Genomic DNA, 10,537 nt, shown 5'->3' with positions numbered 1-10,537 from the left:
TGTTGCAGTCGTATTGACTGGCATGTTGGATTTACCTAGTGTGATCAGTTATTTAACCCAAGATATGATAATGCAGCATATTGTTGAATTGTATCACATTGTATGCATCTTTATATTGTGACTGGCACGTTAACGGGCACACTGTGAAGCACAGCCCTTTGCTCAAACGTACTTTTGTCATGTTGAATGCTCTAATGTACTTAAAATAGACATTAACATATTAATTTAATGCATCTTTTCAGTTGCTCCTTATTTTTGCCGCTTCGCTACGGGACAGCTGTGTTGGGTAGGGTTGCGTGATGAATTTGGTGAATTGTTACACACTTAGTATCAATGTAATCCCGTTTTCGCTGTATCGTGCAGTCCTAGTAGGCAGGCATTTACCTTTTTACAGATCCATGCTTGGCTGTAGGCAGATCTACAGCGAAGTTGCTTCTTGAGGTCATTGTGGACTTTCTGGCTGGTGCTCGTCACAGCTTGCATTTCTGTGGTTGGGAACTTTTACTATTTTATTGTTGTGGTTTGGCTGGTAGAGGACAGCGCAGGGTATATGTGTTTATACAGCAATATGCCCTCGCAAGCTTGCGGCATGACTTCACTCCCAAACAAATATGAAACCAATGTGGACACACACTACAAGCCAAAAGTACGGAAGCAAGAAGTTACTTATTTTTCTCTAAGTTTCCAACAAGAGACACGTTTCTTCACATCTCAGTTAACCAAAGACTTTTGTTCCAGAATATTCTGTAATTTTACTGTAGTGTTGTATTTGATGATGATTGGTTGGGGGGTGGGGGGGGGATGCATATATATATGTTAAGTGACTTACATTGAGCAGATTTCAATTGTTTACACACCTGGTGTCCGTCTCATGAAGCAAGACTTCTAATTAGCCAGGTAACGTTAAGCTTAGTTCAATCAAACCCAAGATTTGGGTCACGGTGGTGGATGCTTTTCACCAGAATGCATTAACACTGGCACTTATGCTGCACATCTAACCTGCTCCAGGGCCGGTAGAGTTCGGGATTCGGATAAGCAGCTGTGGAACCAATCGGGGCTGGTTTACTGACCGCACAGGGACAGCTTTCTGATGGAGACAGACCTCCTGAGCCTTGTCTGCGCTTTTTTTTGTGATGTCTGTGGCAAGAAATGTCACTAATCCTACAATATAGATATCAAGAATATAAAGCAGTTATTACGCCAGTAAGTGTTAACACATGGGTGGTGGTTTCCTTCTTTGAAAAATAAGCCACTGATGTTTCCCGCAGTTGGCTGTTCATCATAAACGACATGCTTTTAAATAATTTTAGCCTAAGAGTATCTTAGAGTAGGAAAAAAGAAAAAGCAGTTCCATTCGTCAGGTTTTGTGAGGCTGAAACTTGGTCAAGAGCACTTTGAGACTGGTTTGAGCCTTTAGGAGCTTCTGAATGGAGGAATCAGGTGGCTCTCATTTGAGCAGCAATAAAACTCTGCAGGAGAATTAACAGAAGACAAACAAATTAAAGCAATGCTTCATTGTTCACTGGTTGTTTCAGCATCTGCCTGTGGGCTTCTGTTACAAATATTTAGTTTTCATGTTTTATTTCGAGGGACAGAGTCATGTCAGAACTTGTGAGAATCATCTGAGGCAATCTGCTGTCTGCTGCACATGTAGTCAGGGATTAGGTTACTAACGCTGCCGTGTTTCTTTACGAGGCACGTCATCATGGAAAACCAAATTTGCCTCAGTTTTTTGAACGAAGAGTTTGAAATAATATGGAGACATTGTTACACGTTTCAAAATGTACCATTCAAAACATATATATCCACATTATGTTAGAAATAAAGGTTCATTTTTCATTTATCAAGGTAGGAACAATATAAATGTTCCCTCAAAGGTACAACAGTGACTGTGTTTACGTGCACCCAATATATCCAATTATAATCAGATTTCTGCAGTTATCTGATTATTCAAATGTGAACAGTGAACTCTGATTCGGATTTCACAGTCAGTGCATGTGTGAAAACAGACAGCGGTACTGGAAATAAGCGAGCGGTCTCGCCATGAGACGCAGCAAAACACTGTTGTATGTGAGTTTCAGATTATCTGATGTAAACATGTTGAACAGATTACTGACACAATCTGATTTTCTGCAGTTATTGGATTACTAAGTGTCCCAGTTGTGTACCTTGAGTACGTTGTCCCCAGGTGAAAAGTTCATGTTTGTACCTTTTCATATCCGAATATTTTAAACCAGGACAATAATAAGCCTGGAGGCGAGGCGGGGTGTGTGGAGTCAGTCCAGCTTAGAACAGATCATTTCAGTGGATTATGGTTCAGTTATGTTCCCTGACTAAAGGCACTGAGATGAAGCCCTGAGGGTCCCACCCCAGTGATCTTTATTTCTGAGAGTGTTCCATACATACATGAAAATTTTGAATGAACTGCGTCTGTGATGTAAGGGAACCTGATCACCCTACAGCAGTTTAGCTTCACCCGTTAATACTGAAGTTCTGAGGAGTGTTTCAACTCTGACGGCTTTTTAAATGAGGCACCATACAGGACAGCCAATCAGAACTAAGCTTATTTCCATGGATCAGCAGCTTCTTTGTTTCTAAGCGATAAAGAGGTTGGAAAGTGTTCATTATTTATATGTATAAATAATGAATTATGACCCTTTTTGGTACACAGATATATTAACTGGACCTTAAAAGGAATAAAAGAGATGGGCCCTTTTATTTAACAAGTAGTTGTACACCATTGCTTCAGACGTTCATGAAACACATTGTTCCGTGTTAATAAACACTGTACATCTTCTGTGTTTTTATAAAGACAGTGTCTTCCAAACGGGTGGGTCTATGTAGCAGGCGGCACAGTAAGCAGAGGAATGAGCCCCATTTTCGTCTACTCTCTCTTCCTCTTTATCTTCATCGATCACTCAGCACTGCTTTCCAGCGAGGGGCCCAACCCCTGCCTTTACCCCTGACCTTGTCCAAACAGCCTGTCAGTCTGGTCTGGCCTTGGCTGAGCGCTTGGCCTCGATCGGCCCGAGTCTGATGGGGTAAACGCAGGGCTGGACTGGGTTAGTGCGGCCTGTCGGCAGCGCTGTTCCCCAGGGCAAATAAAACTCGCATTAACAAGCTCCTGCTCACTGGTGCTGACAGCACTATCAATCCACCTCCTCTGACGATGACCCCTGCTCTGGGGCTGACCTCTGCGCTGGGGTCGCTGCTCTGGAGATAACCTCTGCTCTAGGGTGACTCATCAGGGAATAACTGTGGCCTTGTAATCTGATATAGGGGTTGTTATATATAGTTTTTATGGTTTCATAGAATTTTATGTAGTTGGTGGAACAGGGTGGAGGCTTCCAGCTGCAGTCTTGTAGAGCCGCTGCCTTTACAGGACAGACGGAGAAAGAACAAGACAGTTAAGAACGTTTTTGCCTTCTACTGTAAACTTGCTATTTTTGAGGTACGTGTTTTTAACCACAATATCTCGTAATATCAGGCAATATTCAAGTTTGCAGTAATGGAGGTTATAAATTAGCAGTAATAAAGTTATTGATCCCATACTGGCTGCTGCTACTTAATGAAAAAGTGTGTTATACAGACCTGATATCGTTTTTGATTGGATTGTTTTTGTTCTGCTTTTTTTCCCTCATAATTATACCAAAGGGAGCCTTACTCAGTATTGTAAACAGACAGAAACCACATTTCTAAAAAGGAAACTCTTTGTTTTGTTTGTTTAGCTGTTTTAAAGTGTTCTTTAACCTCTTATTCTTCAGGGTATATTTTGGTTTGTTCATCTGAATTTACGTGACCAAATCATAAGGCAAATTATTCCATAACTGCATGAAATAAATGTCAGTTTTAAATTAATTATTTTTAAAAAATCTCCCCTCAAATTAAAAATGAGTTTTATGATCTCCACATGTCACTACATGCTTACAATTTACTGCTGAAAGCCAAAAATCTGCGCCGCTCTTTGTGTTATTTTCTAAAAATGATGTTTCCAGAGCAGATCACTGAAGAGACGCCGTCTGTTTATAGTTTAGAGCCCAGATTTGGGGAAAAACGGGTCGACTTTCAGTAGAAAAACAAAGTTCAGCTTCTTTTATTATAAGGGTTTAAAATGACGTCACCGTCTATTAGACTGGAGAGAAGAGCTACAGCCTCACACGACGCCCAGCTTCTGAATGGAGCTTATGAAATATGAACGTTATGGAGAACATGACCAAGTGCGGTTTGGAACCACTGGTGGTCTCAAGGAGTTGAAGAGGTTAAAAGCACCTAGTAAATGCCATATATGGCACATAACGTGTCAGGTCCTGTATAATTTACAACACACAATAGAATTTAAATTGTATTAGAATCTAAAAAAAAAACTTCGAACCAAAAACTGTTTTATGGGCCTTATTTCATTAATATAATTCTCGTTTTATATCAAAGATATCGCTAACCAGGGCACACAGTGTCACTGAAGTAAAGCACTGCACTTATGAAACGTGAAGTTGTTTGACGGCTTATAGCGCCCTCTTGTGGAGATTTGAATGAGCGGGTATACGAACGAGTAAGTGAGCTACAAGCCACTTGCAGGAGTCTAAAGATATTGCTAAACTGGAAATGAAAGTAGTTTCACGCTGTCAGAATTACAGTTTACTGGTTATTGGTATTTTGTGTACATGTGCTTGTATTTAACATGCATAAAGGGTCTTGTTTTGTCTGTGTGCCCCCTCAGGACACCCTGGTTTAATGGATGGGGATTTAACTTGCCTCGTGGTCAGTCTCTGCTAGACAAGTGGAACCAGATCCCTGAGGACATAGACATTCTTATGACCCACGGGCCTCCTTTGGGTAAGCTCTAACACTGGAATCTACCTGTGTGTGTGTGTGTGTGTGTGTGTGTGTGTATGCATGCGTGTGTGTGCTTATTGTTTTGAAAAGCAGATGCCCTTGTAAGAGTATCATATTGTGTTAAATTTCTGTACAAAATTTCTTGCACTTAATTTCTGTACATATCCAACGTTGTTTTTATTCGATTATGATTAGTTTATGATTAGTTCATTTCGATTAAATTCACGGTTGCACTTTTGATTAGATACTGGATTATGGTGAGGCTTACGGTCATTGGATTAAGGCAGTAGTTAACGCTGGGCTTTGGGTCATGGTCAGGCTATGATTAGGGTTGGTTTAAGCTGTTCTAGCTGTGCGTGTGTTTTGTGTTTTGTTTGTTTCCTAAAATAAAATTCTCTATCTATCTCTTTCTCCATCTCTGTCTTTTCAAAATCTTGCTAAAATATTCAAACTGAATCATGAAGCTTGAGATTCCATAAGGCATTGACCAATTTCCTTAAACAGGGGTTTTCCAATAACAGACCGGTACAGGGCCATGGACTGTTTGGTACTAAGCAGCAGGGCGTAGTTACATTAGTTGTAATTACGCCTGTCACAAGTATTACGTAATCGCCTAATCACAATCATTTGAAATCATTGCAATTGTTCACACTCATGTTATGCTGCGGCAAGCAAAATGTGAAATGGGTGCAAATAAATGTGAAATAAAACAAAGCAGTAAGTGCTTTCATTGAGATGTTATAGGGCTTATGAAAACAGAGACGGTCTAACTTTAACTATCTATGTAGCCAATTAGATTAGATTCAGCTTTTTGCAGAGTACAGAGCCAAAGAAATGCAGTCGGCTTCTAACCAGAAGTGTAAAATACGGTATTATTCACTTATAAAGTGTAAGAAGTAACTGTGGGAAGTTAAAATCTTATTTTAGCGTGTAATTCCAGCAGAATGAGTGTTTCCGCTGCGTAACTCTTTCAACTCTTTCACTGTGAATGTTTGTATTGAGTGTATTGAGTCAGTACAACCGGTCTTAACTACTAAGCAAGCATAGCTGGCAGTAAGAATCTGAGAATCAGCATTTTAATAGTAGCAAACCAGACGATTTAACCATTAACCCCAATTATTAATATGACAATTAGTCGTCATCTACATTTCATGATTGTGACGGCCCTAATTGTTATTAATATTTCAGCACCCGTGTCCTGTATGCCCATCTTCTTCTCTTATTTTATTGTTTCCCTCTTACAACCTTTTGCATGTTGTTTTGCAACATATACAGCCATAATTAATTTATTCATTTCACATGACCATTTGCCAGCCTCTTTTTACCACTTAGAATTAAACAGGCTGTTTTTGCGACTGTATGTATATGAGCTCTGTCCTGATTGGCTGTCCTGTATCGTGCTTCGTTCAAAAGGCTGTCCAGGCTGAAACGCTGTGAACTCCAGTGTGAATGGGTATAGCTAAACTGCTATAAGGTCATATAGGTAAATCTATTGGTTGTCATGACATCACAAAAAGTGAATTAAAAATAGGCTTTTTTGCAGGTTACTTTCCATATGTGGACTATATGCATATATGAACAGTGTTTATATATGACATCAACTTGTTTTAATTAAATAAATAAAAAAGAGGAACTTTTGATTTCCCGTGATATGGGATCTTTAATGTAAATAAGCTTTTAATCTAAGGATCTATTCTAATTTTGGGGTATTTAAGGATCATTTAAATGCCTGTCTTAAATAACCTTAAATATGTTACCTCTCTGTATGAACTCTCTCGTGTCCAAGTCAAAAAGCTGACATGAAAAAACATCAAATGTCTAAAGAAACCTGTCCTAAAGAATCACAGTTAGATTGAGAGTTGAGAGGTGTGTCTGTGTGTGTCTGTGTGTGTCTGTGTGTGTCTGTGTGTGTCTGTGCACTTGACCACTGCTCCAGTATTTAACGCGTGATGTTGGGCAGACAGTGAGATATGAAAAGTGAGCTAATACAGTAACCACTAGAAGTCTCTGTGGCATCGAGCTGCTTCATTAACAGTGTACTGTTGGGTTCAGGGTTCAGGGACTGGGTGCCTAAAGAGCTCCAGAGAGTCGGCTGCGTGGAGCTTCTCAACACGGTACAGAGACGGGTCCGACCCAAGCTCCACGTCTACGGGGGGATCCATGAAGGTGAGCCCCCCTCCCTCCTTGCCTGCTTGTTTGCCAGCCTTAAAGTTAATAGGGCACCTGAACATTGATTTTTGGTTTTAAACATCACTGTTCGCATCATTTCCACTGATTCCTGACTTGGAAAACTCATGTGACTTTAAATGAAGCCTTCCAGATGCATGAAGGAACAGGAACACTGTCAGTTCCTCTATAGTTTCCTATGAAAGAAGAGTTTAGATGGCGTTTTCTGAAAAGATGCTGTGCGGTATGTATAGCCCACTAGGCAGGTACCCAAATGCTAAAGCCAGGCATACACTGATTTTAGAAGTCTTGTTCTTTGGCCACAGCTCACGCTGTACGTTTGAATCGCCCATCGTGGCCAAAGCCTGCGATTTATGTACTCACGCTGTACAAAAACACTTGATCCGACTGACAGTACGTGTCATGGGTGCTCACACTGCACGTGAAAGAGAGTCTCTACAGACACTCTGTATAGAATAAAGCTGTTTCATTCAAAACAACACGCTGCACCTCCAATGTCCTAATCAAAATACTGGCTGTATCTCAGATGGCTTCCACCACATATTAAAATAGCTGCTCCTGTACCCATAAAGTGCATCACATGTCCGATAAATAGCCTTTTGAGATTCAGCCATGTGTCCACAGTTCCATACTGGACAAATGGTGGACTATTTTGGTGTAGAAGCCAGAGCTTAGTGCCCTACATATGAAGGAGGGGCCTGCTTGAGATTCACCCACTGACAAACCACTACAGCAGCTTTGCTAGCGTGTGCCACACTGTGCACTGAAGCTGAAGAGCTGGGGGTCTACAGACAGACAACTGTACGAAGACAAAAAGCACTATTTATTTATAACGTCTGGCATACACGGACGTTGGTGCCACAAATGTGGACCTTTTTTGCCTCTGTGCAGGAGCTGTGGCTGTGACTGTGTGTCGTTTTGGGTGGGAAAATTTCTCACATGTCAGAAATCCATCCTATCGTCCGACTGCTCAGTCAGAGCTTGTTTGGGCAGTTAATCGGGCATCATTTCCCCTTTCACACTGCATGGCAAACGACAGATAACGAAGCTGAAATTCGGCCCAGCGTACACCTGGCTCAAGTGAAAAGCATTTCTGTGAGTCCTTAAAATGTCCTGATTGATCTGAAATGATGTTTTATAAAAAATGAGAGTACTGAGCATTTAGTTTTATTAAAATCCAAAATACATGCCCTTATATTTTTGGATAGACAACTCTCCACCTCAGGATTATGGAATAAGCTTCCTGAAGGTCTTAAAATGTCTTACAGTGCGGAAGGAGAATGTTTTAATTTCTGATACATATTTGCTGCTTCCAGTTTTACATGCTGTTGGCATATAGAGACCGGCTGATACTCACTGAGGTTTTGGTCTTGAATTACATTTAAAGTGCCATTAAAAATGTGTACAACTTGTGATTTGGCTGTAAATTGGTGGACTTCTTGTACAAACAGTAAGCTGCTGTGGGCCCTACAGCCCCAGTTTGGTGATGCATTGGTGCTCCTAGTTTGGCCACTTTTACTTATCAAAATAATTTCCTTCGTAAAACACTGGTCCTTCCAGCCTTTATGACAGTCTGGCAGCTTAAACCTTTTCTGCAGTGGATTGTGATGCAGACACAAGGCGACTGTTGGATAAATGGTGGGAAATTTATTGGGAATTCAAAACAGAGAAGCATTGTGTATTTGTTCCCTTAGTTGTAGCACACTTTGGCTCTGTGTATGGCCATAATCCGTGAAAAAGTCTTGTGATTTATCCATATTCATGTGTACCTTTTCCTACTTGACAGAGGCACCTTTAAACACCTTCCTTTGCAGCTTTACCGTGGGAATTTGTGCCCATATTCATCATTTTCTCTCCCTCTCTGTAGGGTATGGCCTGATGACGGATGGATTTACAACGTTCATCAACTCTTCAACATGTACAGTCAGTTTCCAGCCCACCAACCCGCCAATCATATTCGACCTTCCCAACCCAGGAAGCTCTTGAAATTCCCCCTGAATCAGCCACTTTTTTCTACTTTACAACTCTTCTTATCTTTAATGTTCCTTTTGTACTGCTTGTATTTAAAAAAAAAATGAATGCATGGATATGTAATATTTTTAAAAAGTTTAAGATCATGCCATTTGAATAATGATTTGCTGGAAAAAGAAAAAAAAGTGGATTCATATTTATGGCTCATTTGTATTGGTTGCCTTGTTCAGTTCCTTTTAGCCTGGATATGAAAGTGCATTATAAGAAGGTACCTTGAACGGCTCAGCAATACTTGACTGTTTCTCACTGTGCATTCTGCTTAGTAAAGTCAGCATAGGATCCTGTGCGGTTTTGGAGCTGAAACCAGTGTTGGACATTAATTTGAGGATTTACATTGCTAAAATCTCTGTAGTGACACCTGAGACTCTTCATGGTTAAATATATTTATTGTGCAATCAAACACGTTGCTTTTATCCTGTCAAGAGAATGCATCTTGTTTGTAGAGCAAGCCATGCGGCACCCTCAGAAACGTTTATTCCCACTGTATATTTGGAGGGGAATGGATTAAGTGACAAGGTACTTCATGAGGCAGAAGTGATTTAGGTTTATGGACTTGTTGAATTCTAATGGAGCAGTTTCTTGCATTTTTATTTCTGCATTGCTTGTAATACGTCATGGCAGTGCAGTGAGTGTAACGTTTCCATGAGGCCAGATTTTCTTTGTGGTCAGACCTTCAGGAGTACGGTCACGTTCAGAACACACGTTTCTAACAAAGTCAGCTCCATGTGTTAATTTGGCCGAAAGCTGGAGGAGATGTTTACAGTCACAGTGAGCGAGTTAAGTTGATATGATTTCCCTCATTCCAATCTGGTGGACTCTAGTTGGGTTGTAATTAATGTGTGTGTTTGTATTTTGCACTGTTTGGACTTGCAATCTCGCTAGCGCACAGAAAAAAAGCTTTTATATTGCCATGAGATGTCATTGGTGCCATTGTAAATGCTTGGTTTTCATGTTCGTGAGGCTTTTTTTAATATTCATCATGCCATTTAGCCAACTTTATATGCAAATAAAACTGCAAGATTTTTATTTGGTGGCTCTGTTCATCCTTCCCTTATTAAAGGGGAATTCCACTGATTTTTCAGTTTCTGCGTAATTCAGTTCAGATGTCAGGCAGAGTGGTTTGACGTGAAATGGTTCATTCTAGAGAGATGCACGTTTGCCTCCACCATGAATGGATTTTGAGTAATATTGTTTTAGGCCAAAACCAGCTATATTTCATGTAATAATGTTCTTTGAGGAAGAATTTAGAGACCTAAAGCTCTGTAGACGTTTGGTTCCCATCACCATTGTAGAGATTTTCATAAATTGGTGGAATTCTGCTGATTTGTTTGTGAAAGTACTGAATTTCTCAAAAGCCAAAGCACAGGGGGGTAAAATGAGGGGATGCGTTTTGTCATTTGTAATGCCTAATGCAGCATCCAGATCACTTTTTTTTTTTTTTAATTTTTCCATGGATGGAGACGTTTGAGGACTTTTTTGTCAGTGC

The 10,537-nt window shown here is 40.4% G+C and overlaps 1 protein-coding gene across 2 annotated transcripts in view; it reads left to right on the top strand.

Annotated features, from left to right (window-relative positions):
* Nucleotides 1-10,077, top strand: part of mpped2 (metallophosphoesterase domain containing 2b) — a 60,773-nt gene extending 50,696 nt beyond the window's left edge. For both annotated transcript variants that reach the window (XM_017688466.2, XM_017688467.2), the window contains exons 5-7: nucleotides 4,718-4,833; nucleotides 6,886-6,999; nucleotides 8,888-10,077. In XM_017688466.2, the coding sequence (XP_017543955.1) occupies nucleotides 4,718-4,833; nucleotides 6,886-6,999; nucleotides 8,888-9,006 (349 nt within the window). In that variant the 3' untranslated portion in view covers nucleotides 9,007-10,077. The remainder of the gene's footprint in view (nucleotides 1-4,717; nucleotides 4,834-6,885; nucleotides 7,000-8,887) is intronic.
* Nucleotides 10,078-10,537: the final 460 nt, after the last annotated feature.

This window comes from Pygocentrus nattereri, chromosome 8 (genome assembly GCF_015220715.1).
Source record: "Pygocentrus nattereri isolate fPygNat1 chromosome 8, fPygNat1.pri, whole genome shotgun sequence".
NCBI classification, from domain to species: Eukaryota; Metazoa; Chordata; class Actinopteri; order Characiformes; family Serrasalmidae; genus Pygocentrus; species Pygocentrus nattereri.
This window is presented reverse-complemented; position numbering and strand designations above follow the sequence as displayed.